The sequence below is a fragment of the Scomber scombrus genome, chromosome 20 (genome assembly GCF_963691925.1).
Source record: "Scomber scombrus chromosome 20, fScoSco1.1, whole genome shotgun sequence".
In the NCBI taxonomy this organism is placed as follows: Eukaryota; Metazoa; Chordata; class Actinopteri; order Scombriformes; family Scombridae; genus Scomber; species Scomber scombrus.
Window position 1 is genome coordinate 11,454,706 of NC_084989.1, and position 18,490 is coordinate 11,473,195.

The 18,490-nt window shown below is 39.5% G+C and overlaps 1 protein-coding gene across 1 annotated transcript in view; it reads right to left on the reverse strand.

The window, feature by feature from the left end:
• The window catches only part of mllt10 (MLLT10 histone lysine methyltransferase DOT1L cofactor), a 48,089-nt gene extending 30,143 nt beyond the window's left edge, over window positions 1-17,946 (reverse strand). Inside the window, 5 exon segments of the mRNA XM_062441357.1 lie at window positions 356-459; window positions 577-686; window positions 2,992-3,046; window positions 6,135-6,214; window positions 17,588-17,946. Coding sequence (XP_062297341.1) covers window positions 356-459; window positions 577-686; window positions 2,992-3,046; window positions 6,135-6,214; window positions 17,588-17,750 — 512 coding nt within the window. The 5' untranslated portion in view covers window positions 17,751-17,946.
• Between the last annotated feature and the right edge of the window lie 544 nt (window positions 17,947-18,490).

The window sequence follows — 18,490 nt, forward strand, 5'->3', positions numbered from 1 at the left end:
ACCACTACAAGCATCATGCTACCAAGAAGTGCTGATTATAAAATTATTTGATTGGAAACCATGGAAGGAAGGAGGAGCTGTGCTATTAGACAAACAGTCACAGAAAACTCATGATCACATAACATCCTGACAGTATTAATAAGTGAAAAAGGTTATTATTCTATAACTGTAAGTGATTAAATCACTGTAAGACACGAGAATCTTAGTATTCAAGGTAGCTCAGTAAGTAGTTTGGCTGTTATAATTCTCGACAGTGTGTCAAATCTACAAGTCTTTACATGAGTGTGAATGAACGAGTGAAGAAATTCTCTCCTGCTTTGTGCAGTGAAGGGAAAGTGATGTGAACAGGTCTCACCATGTGACATGGAAGGCCTGCCTGCAGCCATGTTTGTTGCAGGTCATACATGCTCCAGTGGCTGCTTTACTCTCTCTGCCCTGGTCCTCACAGATATAACATGTCTACACACACACACACACACACACACACAGGAAAACACATTTTAATTAGTAACCACACAATACAACGTCTAAGTAATTTTGTAGCATGTCTAAATGTGCAGATGTAGAGTTTGTTACCTTGTTATACCGCTCGTGTGGTACAGACTGAAGTACTATGGGCTCCATAGTCGACACGTTAGCGAACTCCACTTCAGGTATATAAAGGGCACAAACTACATGGGCCCAGCCTGCAACATCACACAGAGCACAACCATCAGCCTTGGTTCACAAAACATAAACATCACCCACATCTAGTCATGCCTCTACAATAACTCCATATAAGTGTACTGTAACTCATTTTGGTGTGCCTCTGTGTTTCGTGGACCAAACAACCAAAACTAGACAGCTAATCATGGTACCCACTTCACACATCATATCGCACTCGATACATTTCCAGTCCAGTCTAATTAAGTACAGTTTTGATATCATATTCAGATATTTCCTACTGAGCTTCACGAGCCATGTGTGACCATTAGTGAAGATAAAATAAAGCCTTCAGACTCAATGAAGTGCAGCAAAAGTCGATTTCAGTCAGTGAGACAAGTCAAGTATGTCAGTGTGAACCCAAAATGGACCAGAACTAAAACGCGATAATGCAGCATTTTATTGGTCAAAACCCAGAGAACTAAACGTAATCTGGACCCATCACTAATATGCCAAATTGTACTTTGTGTTATATTCACACAAACAAAATAAAAAAATAAAAAAAGAGAGCAACGAATCCTAAATATTTAATTTGTAAATTGGTGGTTAATCTGTCTAAGCAGCTGTTTATTGACACACACACACACACACACACACACACACACACACACACACACACACACACACACACACACACACACACACACACACACACACACACACACACACACACACACACACACACACACACACACACACACACACACACACACACACACACACACACACACACACACACACACACACACACGTCAGCGAAGACAAACTAGGGGCTGTAGAATGACAGCAGGCCACAGTGGAGTGGCAGCAGAATTGACGAGGAGCTGAGGAGGAGCTGAAGGAGGTGAACGGGAGGTCAAATGGAGGTGGGAGTCTCTTGCCACGCTGGAGGTGTCTGTTTTTCCCCATAGCGGAAACAAAAACAGGCTTAAACTTACAGTTGAACCCCTGACCTGCCTTTGACCTGGGGAGCGGGACATGGGGAGGAGGGCAGAGGGCGGGACAGAGAGAAGGCAGCGGGTGTGAAATGGGGGCATGTTGTTGTTTTGAAGTCCCTCCAAGAATCTGGAAGAGGCCTATAAAACAGGACTATAAAAGTGGCACAGCTTTCCTCCTCTAACTGAGCATTCAACGTTTTTTTACCCCCCAAAACACTCAACAAAGCAGCCCCTTTACGAACTTCCCCAGCTCTGCGAGTCCAGTGTGTCGAGACAATGAACTTAAATTTTGCTTATAAATTTGTGGTGTGTTACAAATTCGAATAAACAGTGAAAGAGGGGAAAAAAAAGGGGGTTGTCAAGTTGTTGATAATGGCTTTATGGGCTTCTGTGATAAACCACGTTAAAACCATGACAACACCACCAGGTAAAAAAAACCTAACAAACAGATTTAGCTTCATATCCTCCTCACACCTCTGCAACATATTTAATACTTCTTGGTGTTTACTTTTGTGCAGTGAACCTGTTGCTTATCTTCAAAATATATAGATGTATTAGATGATGTCTGAAACCTTTCGGTGTGTTTTGTATGTCATAATGTTTTAACTAATGAGAGCACCAAAATGTACTTGCTATTTTTTATTAGAGTCTCTCTGTGTCTTTTCTTCCTTCTCTGACTATTATATGTCGAAAAGTTGGATCAGATACTTATTTAAGACCATTCCCTTTGCTCTGCTTTATTACTGTCCCACCTGAAATAACAGCAATTACCATGCAGATCAACAAGTGAAGAGGAACTGACAAGAGCAAAGAAACCAAAGTGGAGAGGAGGGGAAAAAGATGGTGAGAGAAAAACGGGAGGAAAAAGAGGAGGGAGAGAGAGAAAGAGAGAGAGTGGGGTCATGGGAAGGGTAAAATAAAAGAGAAAGTAGTAAAACGGTGTGTGTTAGTGTTGTCATGATGCCTCCCTGCAGGCCTGGACACAATCCCACAGCTGTGCCTCTCTCTCTCTGACTGACTCAACACACACACACACACACACAATATTTACAGTCTCCTCCAAGCTGACCTCCCAATGAACCCAGAGAGGAGACTCCTCACAGGCCATGCACTATACCCATCCTGGCCCGCCCCCTCATAAACATACACACACACTCACACACACTCATAAAACATGGACTGGCAAGGACGGTACAGAGAGGCAGCACACACAACAAACAGCAACATAACTCTCCCAGCACGCTCACACCCCTTAAACTTGCCGGTGACATAACAAAATACACAAGAGGCTAACCGCAGATGTGTGTGTGTGTGTGTGTGTGTGTGTGTGCACAGCTGAGAGGGATTCTACCTCCGTTGTCTGTCCTTTTGAGGGCTCCATCTTTGTGGGGACACAGCTCACATCTCTGTGGGTAAAGAGCAAACAGTCGGTGAGGAACGTCAGGTCAACATGATCTACTTACGGTGAGGTCAACACAAAGGTATCAAAAAATATGCCAACATGTGAGATACACTGACAACTGGTGGTGACTTGGGCTCAAGGCCAGAAACTCTTCAGGAAAACACCCTCACTATCCACCATCTAAGGTTGTTTCTTTCTTTGTGTGTGTGTGTGTGTATGTGTGTGTGTGTGTGTGTGTGTGTGTGTGTGTGTGTGTGTGTGTTTGTATGTATGTATGTATCAGCAAACACAGGCCCTCGAGTGATTGTTTCTGCTGCTCTCAGTCTGGCTGTCCCACTCACGTGTGTGTAATCTGTAAACCTGCATGAACACAAAGACATTCATGTTTCGGATTTCTTTCTTTCTCTTCCCACTACTATTTTTCTGTTCCATGTCAAACTTCACATCTCGCCAACAAGAAAGTTAGAATGCTTCTACTCCACATTCATAACTTAAAATCCATCTTTCTGTTTTCAAATATCCTTACATCAGTGGCAGCCCACCAGGCCAACAAATACCTTTCTTTTGATGCCATAAATAACACCAAATAACCATTCATTCGGAAACCAACAGCGCTCAGGAGCCTCTGTACAGCGCTATTATAAAACATGAGTCAACCTCTGTATCATTGCCTGGGAAAGTCTTGGTAGTGTAGCTTCTGTAAGGAGTAGGGCAGTGTGTAATATGTGTGCGTAGCTAGTGTAAAAGGGCGAGCAGCTGAAAAATGATGATAAATGTGAGCGCAGCAGAAGAAAAAAGGTGAGTAGTAAGTTGTCAGTCTGGCAGTAAGCGTACATACAAACTACAGTGTGCCAGTTAATAAATGCTACTGTTTGTGTAGACCAAGAAACGTCTCATCTGTTGTGTCCCAAACTGCTGGAAGTGTGAAGGGAGTTAACCCTGATGTTAGCGACAATGGGTAAATCTAACCTGACCAGGCTCACTAAAGGTGGACTGATGTTTAAGGTGGACCACTTATTTTCAGTTTAGTGCGAATCCTTAGGGAAACACTGTTTATACTATTACTGTAACTATATTATTGACTTTAGAGTTCTGTTAAATATTCATAACATTCTTTTTTTTTTTACTCTTCACAATCTGTCTTTCGAACCATAGAGATGACAAACGTTCATTTACTTCTTAATCTCAAAGACGCTCCAACATCAGTTTTAAATATGCCTACGTAAAAAAATTTAAAAACAAACTCAAACAAAACAGAGTAATTGGAGACAAACTCCATAGGTTAAAGTGCAACTAGTGATTGTTTTCTGTTTTTTCCCCCTTATATGCAGATTATTCTCTCGATTAATTTATCAATCATTTTGCCTCCAAAATGTCAGAATATAGAGGAATAGCTGTTATGGACCATGGTGACCATCTTCAAATATCTTTTCTGTCTGATCAACAGTCCAAACTCCAAAGTTATTCAGTTTGCAATCAAGCATGACAGAAAAGCATTAAATCCCTTTATTTGAGAAGGCGAAATCTGCAAATTTTCAGCAACAAACAAAAAACCCTCAAACAATTACTCAAATATCAAAATAGCTGCATATCTTCTGTCAAGTTACTGTTGCAGCTCTAATTCAGACCACTGAATTCAGGTAAAGCAATGATGGTCTTATTTGGAAATGCACCATCTTCACCAGTTCATCTTCAAGTCATCTTTGTACATAATGTAACTCTTTGCCAGTTCATACACATACATAAATACCAGCTCCTTTAAACACTTTTGTATGTGTGTATTTCTCTTATATTTTTTTAAAGGAACATCTCACCCAACATCTGTTTCAGTCTGTTGCACAGCCTGCCTGGCTGAACAAACAAGTTTGTACACACATTCCTTCACAGAGAAAGAAACTTGGCCGTTTAATACTTTACTCAGATTCAACGAAAGTAAAGATTTTGCACTCAATGGCTTAACGTGTACTTAATGTGCCTTTTTCGATTTTTTACCCTAAACTAACTTAATTGTCACGAAAACAAGAAACCTGGTTTCCTTCATCAGGTTAAGAGGTTAGTAAAAAGTGATCCAGCTTCAGCACTGCAGGAGAAGCGTTGCCCCGCGTGCACACACACATAAATACAGCAAGAAGGCAGGTCATACCAAACACCTGTATCAACAGCTACATCAAGTTAATCTTGCGCTGACAAAATCTAGACAGGTCTTTATGAGTTTGCTGAGGTCATATTAAGTTGAAACTCAGCAAGCCATACCATCTTGTAGCTCCACAGAGGGGATACATAAAATATGGAGGTTTCTTTGCCCAATTCCAGTCCTAAGTGACATGATTAACATGTCTGTGCAGAGCAGGTCAGCCCACAGGTCCTGCAGCAATTGCTTGAAATTCAGGGCTTTCCTAGGCTACATTCCTGCATGGACAGTCACATTTTACTGTGCTGTTATGGTGGAGAATGGATAGAATGTTTATCACACACAACTGGTGTTTACCATTTACCATTAATTATCCTCACTCAAACAGCAGTTACAATAATCTTCTATAGAGCTTTTCAATCAGGATTAAAAAGATCATTTGGTGAAATGTGATGGTAACGGGTAGAAAAGACAGATTGTGGACAGACAGGCTCTGGGCAAAGGACAGCAGGAGATGGCACATGTTACAGAAAATCCTGCAGGTGCGGGCAGCTGCTCCACAAAAAGTGTCAGGCGGGACAGCAGACCCCTAACATGAATCCTGTAGCTACATTTCTTTGATACTGCAGCTTCTGCAAAGCTGTATAGATATTTAGAATGAGAAATGAACTGACTTAGTATGGGTATCATTTTTTATAATATATAGCAAACAGTTTGATTGCCAGAAGTGGCTCTTCAGATAATGTCTTCAACAACTATTGTATTATTTGGAGAAAACTAATTTGTTCAAAGTCCTTTTACCATCACACACTGATGATACAACACCATTTTCTTGGCGGATTTTAGAATAACAGTGCTGTTTAAAAGCATGGGGTCCGTCATCTTTGGCAGACCGTCTGTCCCAGACTTGTTATTCCAGAGTTTACTCATAAATGATGAATGGATGGACTGTGTGACTCACCACACGGGCTGCTCTCTCCTGAGATTCACACTTTCTGCAGAACCATGGACCAGTGGGCACCTGCACGATTCCATAACAGGCTGCAGAGAGAGGGAGGGGCAATGGAAGAGGGTAATAAAGCAGGGTCAGTCACTGCAACCACAACAAAAGGCTGCATTTTATTCCACACAACAGTGTCCGAAATTAACTTTTTGACTCACCTGCCAAGTGGACTGGAAAAATCCACCAGCCAAGCATATTTTTTTACCAGCCAAAATAATAAATTGCCCTCTTATGTCACAAAATCCGTTTCAGTACATTTCTTTGAGACAATAAGGTATTATGTTGAAAACAAACTTAAAGAAGAGGCCAAAGTAAAAGTTCCATAAAATAGCCCAATAAACATTAATTATCAAAGCACGCAAGTACAGTCCAATATTTTACATTTAATCAATGTGCTACAATCTTGTACAAATACGTTTTGTTTTTGGTATAAAAAAAGATTTCAGAATGCCAAAATAAGCAACATCTGCTGATCCAGACTTCCTTTTTGCCAATCTGTATAATTACAGAAAATGCAATATGCAAGACAGTTTTATATCTTAGAGGTGAATCAAGAAAGTTAGCCAAAAACAAATGTCTACAATGATTGGAGTTATCCATCACTATGAAGGACTTCTGTCATTTTGACTGAGAGAAAGAGAGGCAGAGAAAAACAGTGTGCATGTCTATATTGTATATGGACAAAAAATTAGTAATATCCTCTGAAACTCCATTGTGCCAGATATTTTATTACATGACTATTTTCTTACAAACATTTACCCGTCATTGTGGCAGACAACCTTCTGAGATTTACTCACCAAACAGAAAACCGACCCGTGTTTGGCACTTGGTGGGTGTTAATTTCAGATCCTGGCACAGAATCATTCACACAGTGACAATAAAACCTTGCTGACACCAAACTGACTACACCTGATAACATCTTTACAAACAGCACTTTATCTACTCCCCACTACTCTTTACACATGCAAGAAGACCAACTTGTGACTGAACCTGTTTGGATGCAGTGTTATAATCGGATTATTGACCACACTGCTATTGTTTTGGATTTTTGATCACTCCACTACCGCAAAACATAGTTTCCTATGCTGCAAGTATTTTAAACTCACAGGACAGCCACAAAAAAACTGGTAATGCATTGTTAATATCAACAAACGTGGCATCAACAGGGTTTCTCATACATGCATTCATTTATTCGTGGTGGCCAGCCACATATTGATTTTTTTTATTTTTGGAATGATGTTACACACTCTAGTACAGTGAGCGGTGACATACACATTTAATGTTGGTTTGCAGGCCATCAGCCTGGGGAGGACATAAATTTAAATTTGGAATGAAGCTGGGACAAAAGTTGGGGGGAAAAAGTGTGCAAAAGCCAAATAATTCCAACTCTGGCCTTTTGTTAGCCTGTGTGCGTGTGTGCATGAGTGTGTTGACAGTAAGTTTAGTTATTAGTTAATTACACCAGCTACCACCACAATTAAATCTAATTCTGGGATGAATAATAATTGTTTGCTTTACATTAATGTTGCCAAGCTTGTTGCACTGTTCAAAAAGAAGCTGTAATTAAATAGAGCACAATCATTACTGATTTCCCCAACATAGTAATATGGAAAAGGTAAAAAGTAAAATGTTGCAGAAACAGCTGGGTTTGACGGTGGAATAATATATAAAGACACCCATGGCTGTGTGGATGGCACGTGGACAGAGCCACAGAGGACTAAACAGAACTTAGTTAGTCTGTGAGTTGCCTGAAAACGTCACAGCTGAGTTAATCTCTGACAGAGCTGAACAGTTTCCTGGTAAGGTTTTAAATACGTTAAAAACATTTGTGTGTTAAATACGTAACTTGAATGATAGTAAACCATGCCACCTTTTTGTAAGACCTAAATAAGCTGAAAACTGTGTTAAAATAGCAGAGGGGGCAACATTGGTGAGGCATGTTGTTTAAGGTACCGGTGAGGCAATGAGATGCATTTAAAGACTTATCTGATTCCAAAACACTGCACAACACTGGAAAGTTATCATGGCAGCAACTATTTTAACTTTAGCCAAGACAATCGCAAGATAAAACAGTATAAAAATACAGAATTGCTGACAAACTTGATTTTACATTTATATGGGGAAAAATAAGGAAATGACAGTGACAATAACAGTAAACAATGAACATCTGATGATACAGCATTATTACATATTTTTTAAACCCTAAAATATAAAAATCACCATCTACCTGAAAAATCCAGTCAGGCTCTATTTATAACCAGATTTCACTGATGCTTACAAGACTCAGGCTTGAAGTTGCTCTTCCCTAAATAGCTCACCTCTACACATTTTCAGATTATCTCTGATCTGACCCGAGCCCATAATCCAATGGAATAAACAGCTATAATCCAGATTCCTGGGAACAAAACACCCATAGGTCACTGAGGAAACTGAGGAAACTGGTAACCAGACTTGCAGTAACAAAAAAAGGAAGAAAAATACAGAAAACGAGGAAATTAATTTAATTATTACGCACACACTGTAAACCAGATTGACTTTCCTAATAAAGGCTACTATAAAGCGTGCAATTTTTATATAATGCTGTGCAAACTGATGCCAAATACAGCATGTGAATACCTTACTGTTATTTTAAGTTTGGCTCTAAGACTCAAAGGAGTATTAAAACACAGGAGACATGTTTTAATTCAACATAAATGTGTAAACATACATAAGCTATGCCCCAGTTGTATACTATTCATTATAACCATGTTTAATGGAAATACTATTAAATGGGGCTGTAACTGTACATATATTTGTCCCAAATAATTCAGTAGAGGATGTTTGGTTCGGTGTTTCCTTAGTTCTGTATACTCTGTGACCCAAACAATTACTGTCAAAATAGTGTAATAATCCATTTATAAAGATGTGCCGGACAATCATTTACGCAAATAGAGGCTGTAGTAGTGGGGTGCATTATATTAAATGGTGTTACTAATAAAATATTGATTAAAAACAGAGGAAGGTTAAGTTTTAAGGGTGTAGGCGTGAGACGAAAACGTGATGATATTTCTCGTCAAAGTGAATTTTGTCTCGCGAAGCTATAATTAAGGGGCGCACCAAAAAAAAAAAAGACTATCGGTTTTCTATCGCTCATTCGCACGTCATGTCTTCTTTTTATAATGTCACGTGTGGATCATTAACCTTGTTGCAGCTTCTACCTGCTGAGAAGATCTCAGTCAGCAGTAGGAGATGAGGAGAGGAGCAGTGGTAAGTTGACCTCAGTTCTCTACACTGAAAGCCTGAGGTAGGACGAGCAGGGAATCTAGCGCATCTATGGAAGCCTAATGATGCAATAAGTAAAATGAGTCACATTACCAAATTATAACACAATTTATATGTTGTTCTACTTGTGTATTTATGTGATACAGGATTTGTGCAATTTACTTTTATTTATGTTTTTTTATTAGCAATATATTATAATTTTTGATAATTGGATAGTTTATTTAATTTATATTTATATATTAGAATTTTTTTCTACTCTTTATAATTTACTTTCTAGTATTTGATTATATCTAACTTTTGTATTTATGGTTGTTATTTCCATAAATACAAAAATTATCCATCTATAAATTTATCTATATGGGGAAACCTTTTACAGTGCTGCATACTGCATATGATAATTATATATTTAGAAAGTAGAACTAAAGTGATTCATTACAAGATGATAAGTTAAAACATTTCAATTCAATTTCCATTTTGTGAATTTCAAATAAAAGAACAGTAATGTATTTCCTCATTGAAGTTTTCTTAAAAATATAGTTAAAATATCGTCTTGTCTCGATCTCGTGAACCCAATATCGTGTCTCGTCTCGTGAGCTGAGTGTATCGTCACACCCCTATTAAGTTTACAATAAAAATGTTTAAATTGAATATTCTTTTCCCCTGGTCCTTTTTTTTTTTTTAAGACGTATTTTTGGGCTTTTTATGCCTTTATTCAGACGGTAGCTGGCAGAGAAACCGACCGGAAACAGGAGAGAGAGAGAAAGAGAGAGAGAGAGAGAGAGAGAGAGAGAGAGAGAGAGAGAGAGAGAGAGAGAGAGAGAGAGAGAGAGAGAGAGAGAGAGAGAGAGAGAGAGAGAGAGAGAGAGAGAGAGAGAGAGAGAGAGAGAGAGAGAGAGAGAGAGAGAGAGAGAGAGAGAGAGAGAGAGAGAGAGAGAGAGAGAGAGAGAGAGAGAGAGAGGAATGACCTGCAGCATAGGTCCCTGGCTGGATTTGAACCGGGGACACTGCGATTATGTGGCATGCGCTCTAACCACTTGACAACCAGGGCACTCCTCCCCTGGTCCTTATTTTAAATAGGTCATTAAAAAAAATCAATAATTATCGATAGCCTGATATGAAACAATTTTAGCGTTATAGTTTTCAGCCACATCGCCCAGCCCTAGCAGCAACTAAACTGTGTCCGTAATAGTTTCTGCAGCAACTAAACTATTGGCGCTTTTCCACTATACAGTTCTAGCACTACTCGACTCGGGTCTTTTTGCGTTTCCATTAGGGATAGTACCTGGTACCTGGTACTTTTTTAGTACCTGCTCTGCCGAGGTTCCAAACGAGCCGAGTAGATACCAAATGTGACGTCAACAGACTGCCGGCCACTGATTGGTCAGAGAGTCGTCAGTGGAAGAGTCATGAGCTGTCCCACACAAGAATCAAACCCGGCATTTTTAAATACCGGCAACAGCGTTACAGCCATACGGCTCAATTTTCTTACTTTGTGTGGGACAAAAAGCCACATACAGCAGCAAGTACACCATCGCCTCCATTGTTTATGTGTTTGTGTCGCATATAAAACGAAGTCACGGCAGTTTCGCGCAGCCATGCTATGACGACCCCGCCCACGTTGAGTAGGTACTATAATAATGGAAAAGGTTGTTCCTGGTAACGTACCGAGTCGAGTCGGGCAGTGCTAGAACTGTATAGTGGAAAAGCACCATATGTCAGTAATAGTTTCCAGTGCAGCAACTAAACTATGTCAGTAATAGTTTCCAGTGCAGCACAACTAAACTTTGTTAATAAAAGTTTCCACTAGAGATGGGCATTTGAATACATTTCCTTGATCTATCATTAGGAAATTTAACGATCAATTATCAATAAATAATTATTTTTTTTATCTTAAAAATGCCATGAATATACAAAATACATGTTTCTCCTCAATGAAATATTTAGTCCAACAACAATCCTCTTAGACAAGGCAGTTTAAGTTCAACTGTTTAACAAAAAATATACGTGGTGTCAGTAATAGTTTCCACTGCAGCACAACTAAACTGTGTCATTAATTGTTTCCACTGCAGAAACTACACTTTGTCAATAACAGTTTCCACTAGTGTTGTCACGATACCAAAATTAATACCCACGATACTATACAAGCCAAAGTATCACGGGTCCGGGTAGTATCACGATACCACAGCCTTTTTTATTATTATTTTTATGAATGTGCAATATATTTACACAAGTTAGAATTACTTAATATTGGTTGGTGCAAGATAAACATACATTTAATGCATTACATTGTAACTGTAACTGAAACCAATATTTATATGAATAACATTTATTAAAGTTTGAATTGAAACAACAAAAACCCACTAGCCTGTTGTTGTGTGTGCAAAAGTTTCAAACTTCAAAGAATTTTTTTGCAAACGTTTCCTGAGAAAGGAAATATCTTGAACATCTTTGTTAGATCTCAAAGACAAACACAATGGTGAGTAACACTGAATGTAAGCATAACTTTGTGTCATCTCAAACAAAGCCATATTTTTTTTAAGCTGTTATCAGTCTATTTGACAAATAAAAATAAAATTATCACCTTTTCACACCGATCTTTTCTGAGTGGCTAGATATTGCAGTGTACATAAAAAAAAAAACTTGTGGACCAGAATAATCAGCACAGTCCAACTTCTACTTTGCTGCTACTGCTGTAAACATCGTCGAAATTTTGCGGGATCTCCGGCAATAGATTTCGTGCTCTGTGCGGGATCCCGCGAGATTTCGACGATGTTTCCAGCAGTAGCAGCAGAGTAGAAGCCATCAGGTAAGTGTTATTTTAATAAACTCCTGGTGTACTTACAAACTTTCCAATGCATTGATTTAAGAGTAAAGACCATATGTGTACTACTGTAGAAGTTTGATAACAATCCAGGCATTATTTGTGGGGTAATTTATGAGATACACTGTTGGTCCCATTAGCGCCTGTACTATTTGTGAGTGACTGCAGCTGCAGAGATGAGATGTGGCGGGAGCGCCACTGCGCAGGAGCGCGGGACAATGCAGCTGTGCTCACAAGCCAGATTTGTTTTTACAGAAACTATGGGTCCCACTGGCACCGTGTTCAACGGTAGAACCGTTGTGTAGAAATTATGGTATAGTAGGCTTGATTAATTGCCCAGCCCTACACCGTGGTATACCGTGGGTACCGGTAGACCGTGCAACACTAGTTTCCACTGCTGCAACTAAACTATGTCGGTAATAGTTTCCACTGCAGCAACTAAACTATGTCGGTAATAATTTCCACTGCTGCAACTAAACTATGTCGGTAATAGTTTCCACTGCTGCAACTAAACTATGTCAGTAATAATTTCCACTGCAGCAACTAAACTATGTCGGTAATAGTTTCCACTGCTGCAACTAAACTATGTCAGTAATAGTTTCCACTGCTGCAACTAAACTATGTCAGTAATAGTTTCCACTGCAGCACAACTAAACTTTGTCAGTAATAGTCTACACTGCAGTAACTGTGTCAGTAATAGTTTAGCCTCCAGCAACTAAACTTTGTCAGTAATAGTTTCCACTGCAGCACAACTAAACTTTGTCAGTAATAGTCTACACTGCAGTAACTGTGTCAGTAATAGTTTAGCCTCCAGCAACTAAACTTTGTCAGTAATAGTTTCCACTGCAGTAACTGTGTCAGTAATAGTTTAGCCTCCAGCAACTAAACTTTGTAAAAAATAGGTTCCACTGCAGCCACTAACTTGAGTCAGTTATAGTCTCCACTGCAGCAACTAAACTTGCCAGTAATAGTTTCCACTGCAGCAACTAACCCGTGTCAGTAATAGTTTCGCAGCCAGCAACTAAACGTTGTCAAAAATAAGTTCCACTGTAGCAACTAACCTGTGTCAGTAATAGTTTTGCCGCCAGCAACTAAACGTTGTCAAAAATAGTTTCCACTGCAGCAACTAAGCTGAGTCAGTAATAGTTTCCTCTGCAGAAACTAAACTTTGTCAATAATAGTATCCACTGCCACAGCTAAACTTTGTCAATAATAGTTTCCACTGCAGCAACTAAACTATATCAGTAATAGTTTCCACTGCAGCACAACTAAACTTTGTCAAAAATAGGTTCCACTGCAGCCACTAACTTGAGTCAGTTATAGTCTCCACTGCAGCAACTAAACTTGCCAGTAATAGTTTCCTCTGCAGCAACTAACCCGTGTCAGTAATAGTTTCCTCTGCAGAAACTAACCTGTGTGAGTAATAGTTTCCACTGCAGCAACTAACCCGTGTCAGTAATAGTTTTGCCGCCAGCAACTAAACGTTGTCAAAAATAGTTTCCACTGCAGCAACTAAGCTGAGTCAGTAATAGTTTCCTCTGCAGAAATTAAACTGCGTCAGTAATAGTTTCCACTGCAGAAACTAAACTTTGTCAATAATAGTATCCACTGCCACAGCTAAACTTTGTCAATAATAGTTTCCACTGCAGCAACTAAACTATGTCAGTAATAGTTTCCACTGCAGCACAACTAAACTTTGTCAAAAATAGGTTCCACTGCAGCCACTAACTTGAGTCAGTTATAGTCTCCACTGCAGCAACTAAACTTGCCAGTAATAGTTTCCTCTGCAGCAACTAACCCGTGTCAGTAATAGTTTCCTCTGCAGAAACTAACCTGTGTGAGTAATAGTTTCCACTGCAGCAACTAACCCGTGTCAGTAATAGTTTCCTCTGCAGAAACTAACCTGTGTGAGTAATAGTTTTGCAGCCAGCAACTAAACGTTGTCAAAAATAAGTTCCACTGTAGCAACTAACCTGTGTCAGTAATAGTCTACACTGCAGTAACTGTGTCAGTAATAGTCTACACTGCAGTAACTGTGTCAGTAATAGTTTAGCCTCCAGCAACTAAACTTTGTCAGTAATAATTTCCACTGCAGCAACTAAACTATGTCGGTAATAGTTTCCACTGCTGCAACTAAACTATGTCGGTAATAGTTTCCACTGCTGCAACTAAACTATGTCAGTAATAGTTTCCACTGCTGCAACTAAACTATGTCAGTAATAGTTTCCACTGCAGCACAACTAAACTTTGTCAGTAATAGTCTACACTGCAGTAACTGTGTCAGTAATAGTTTAGCCTCCAGCAACTAAACTTTGTCAAAAATAGGTTCCACTGCAGCCACTAACTTGAGTCAGTTATAGTCTCCACTGCAGCAACTAAACTTGCCAGTAATAGTTTCCTCTGCAGAAACTAACCTGTGTGAGTAATAGTTTCGCAGCCAGCAACTAAACGTTGTCAAAAATAAGTTCCACTGTAGCAACTAACCTGTGTCAGTAATAGTTTTGCCGCCAGCAACTAAACGTTGTCAAAAATAGTTTCCACTGCAGCAACTAAGCTGAGTCAGTAATAGTTTCCTCTGCAGAAATTAAACTGTGTCAGTAATAGTTTCCACTGCAGAAACTAAACTTTGTCAATAATAGTATCCACTGCCACAGCTAAACTTTGTCAATAATAGTTTCCACTGCAGCAACTAAACTATGTCAGTAATAGTTTCCACTGCAGCACAACTAAACTTTGTCAGTAATAGTCTACACTGCAGTAACTGTGTCAGTAATAGTTTAGCCTCCAGCAACTAAACTTTGTCAGTAATAGTTTCCACTGCAGCAACTAACCTGTGTCAGTAATAGTTTAGCTCCAGCAACTAAACTTTGTCAGTAATAGTTTCCACTGCAGTAACTGTGTCAGTAATAGTTTCAACTGCAGCAACTAACCTGTGTCAGTAATAGTTTAGCTCCAGCAACTAAACTTTGTCAGTAATAGTTTCCACTGCAGTAACTGTGTCAGTAATAGTTTCAACTGCAGCAACTAACCTGTGTCAGTAATAGTTTCCACTGCAGCACAACTAAACTTTGTCAGTAATACTTTCCAATGAGCCATTGTTGGGGGTTTACATTATTTAAATAAAAAAAGACGAAAATATTTTCTATCTTTTTTTTCTGCTGCATCAAAAACGTACTGAGCCACAACCCCAAATTTGGGGTACATACCAAACCGTGAATTTTATGCACCTTTATGCCCCTACGATTAAATGTCATGATTCACACAAAAACATTTTGAGTGTGTCACTGCTGCACTTTTTCCTTCCTTCCTTCTTTTTCCTGTTGCCTTTTGCAACATCTCAGAGAATGAAAAATAAATACAACTCTTGGTGCGCAGTATGTTGCACTAACTTTAACTTTAATTAATATTTGCACAGAGTTTTCCACAGTTGTAATGTGCGGCACGACATCTGGACACTTTGACAGTCTATGTGACATTCACATTGTTTAACATCGATAAGCAGGCAGCGAGTTTCATTAATACTGTATTAAACAAATGCTAATGTTCTAATTTGTTAATAAAAATACAAAAGATCCAACAGATCAATGTGTGCTGATAGCATGTGAAGAAATGAACTACTCAGACATAGTTGAACGTTTGCGGTTGAATGTTATGTGGCAGTCATATCTGATTAAAACAGAAGCTGGTAGAAATGTGGTTAAGGGTCAGGTGCATGATAACGAGGAAAATGACAACACTACGGCACATCTGAAGAAAAACTCTGCTATTCCCAATGAATACAGCTTTCTCTTACCACCAATACCTCACTACAACAGTTGTGTCAGGTCACTGGATGTTAAACAGTGATTTCACTATCTGATCCTTTAAAATATTTAGAATTTATTTTGTCAGTTTGCAAATAAAAACCCTAACTTTATTGAGGACAGACCTTGTATTAATAGAATATCATATAAAAAGTTTGATGCAGTACATTTAATATTCACAGTATCACAAAGCACTAAAAACAACCCTTCTATTTAGTGCTCACACTAGTTTCAAAATACACCTAATATAAAACAAACTGAGGATCATGACTCACAATGTTTGACAGGCTGAGACTGGTATAATATGATGCAACCTCAGTGTGATAAAATACTAAAGGGTATGGCACTACCTAGCTTGAGTTTCTGCAACTTTATACAGACAAATAGAGACAAATGGGTCAAATATAACTATTTAAGATTAATCCAGAATACAGTGACACTTGACTTAATCTGAGTCCTGCCCACAGTCTATGGTCCTGACACATTTGTGACAGTTATACTGTTAGTGAATATGCAGGCATGATCCAATCAAACAGGCCTATTTAACATTCAAACAATGTCACAAATGGTGAAAAACAAAACCATGTTACTAAAAAACGTAGTCGATTGATAATCATTAATCATAGGAGTCTGTGTTTGTTTGTTTGGTTTTGTTTAAGAAGAAAATGCCCAAATGTGGATATTATCTGGTTTCTTTAGTCTTTTATGACAATAAACTGAATATCTTTTTGTTGTGGACTCTTGGTTGGGAAAAAACAAAACCACTCAGATAACGTTAGGCTTTTGAAAACAGTGATCAACATCCATCACCATTTTCTGACACTGTCATGGACCAAACAGCTGATCCATTAATTAAGAAAATAATCAACAGAATAATCGATAATGACAATAATCGTCAGTAGCAGCCCTCCTGTAAATACACTGACATGCATCTGCATGTCCTCAGAGTTGCAGACACTGCAAATTGTTTTCAGCTTCAAACAGTGTTTGCCTAAAGGACACATGGCCAGCCGCTTCATTTGTAAACACAGGGCTTCATCATCATCATCATCATCATCATCATCTGGGTGAACTTGAGGTAAGCACTGGCTTGGCGGCACTGCATCACTATACAGCCATGTGTGTATAAAATGTGCTTTGCTGCTTGAACTGTGTACATTTTACCTTTTTATTTGTGTGGATATCACATTATAAAGCTAAGTTGCCTTCCATATTCAATATAGTTTGCAATGCTATTAGTTTACATATTTTGACAGTAAAATAGTTTTACACCTCTTCATAACTCACATGACAGCTTTTGACAGGGATGGAGAAATTAGCACGACCCTGAGCCAGAAATGTGTGCATAAACAGCAATTTAAACATGCCAAGTTATGTGCCGGGCTCCCCCAGTGGAGCCTGACCTCAGCCTGGCCTTGCTGAGGGCAGGCAGAGGAGGAGGAGGAGGAGGAGGCTCCATAACCTTGCAACAAGACGACGCTAACTAGCCTGTGAGCTAACCGCTAACTCCAAACACCAGCGCTTACCTTGATGCACGGCGACGTTGCAGCCGTGTCCGTCGCAGTACACCAGCGGGTTTTCCGCCCAGCCTCTCTCGTCTGAGCAAACACAGCAACCCCCAATCATCTCCTTCATGTTATTCGTCGAGAACTCGTCGTCCACCGCCAGACAACGCTCGCCGGAGACCATCTACGGAGAAAGCGGACATGCGGAGGAATACAGACGGACAGATAACCCGAAACCTTAACTGAAAACGCCCTCGGTTGCCTTTGCTGCAACCCTTTAAGTCCCACACGGTCGAAATGTCATGTTTTAAACGTGTGTAAGTCCCTTTTCGACGCGGTATTTGTTCACCAAAACATCCACTTCACTGCGCGGTGGTGAGGAGAAGAGGGGGGGGGGGGGGGACTTCATAGAGAACAGGAAATGCGTCATGACGCAAGGCGCGTATATGTGCGTGCCCTGTGACAATGTTCCATTTTGGCTCCACATGGCCGAGATGGTTTGAAACTTTGTAACAATGAGACTTCACTTGATTTTACAAGTTTCAGTGTCAACACTATAACAACATGGAGGTAGGCAAAGATGTGACGTCAGCCGCTGTACTGAAAGCGACCCACTAAACTGGTGTGTGTGTGTGTGTGTGTGTGTGTGTGTGTGTGTGTGTGTGTGCGTGTGCGTGTGTGTGTGGTGGGGGGTTAAAAATGTGTTCACAGAAAGCACTGAAACTCTTGATCTGCTGGTTGGACCAATACCTATGTAGTATAGACCTATGTATGTTAATACATACAATTTGTTCTCAGTAACTGTCAGTGAACATATAGGCTAAGATTAAAGACATTTTTTGTCACATGCATGGCAACATTGAGGACAGTGAAAGTTGTCTTCTTCAAGCTTTAGATCCAATTACAGTATGAAATGAAATGAGA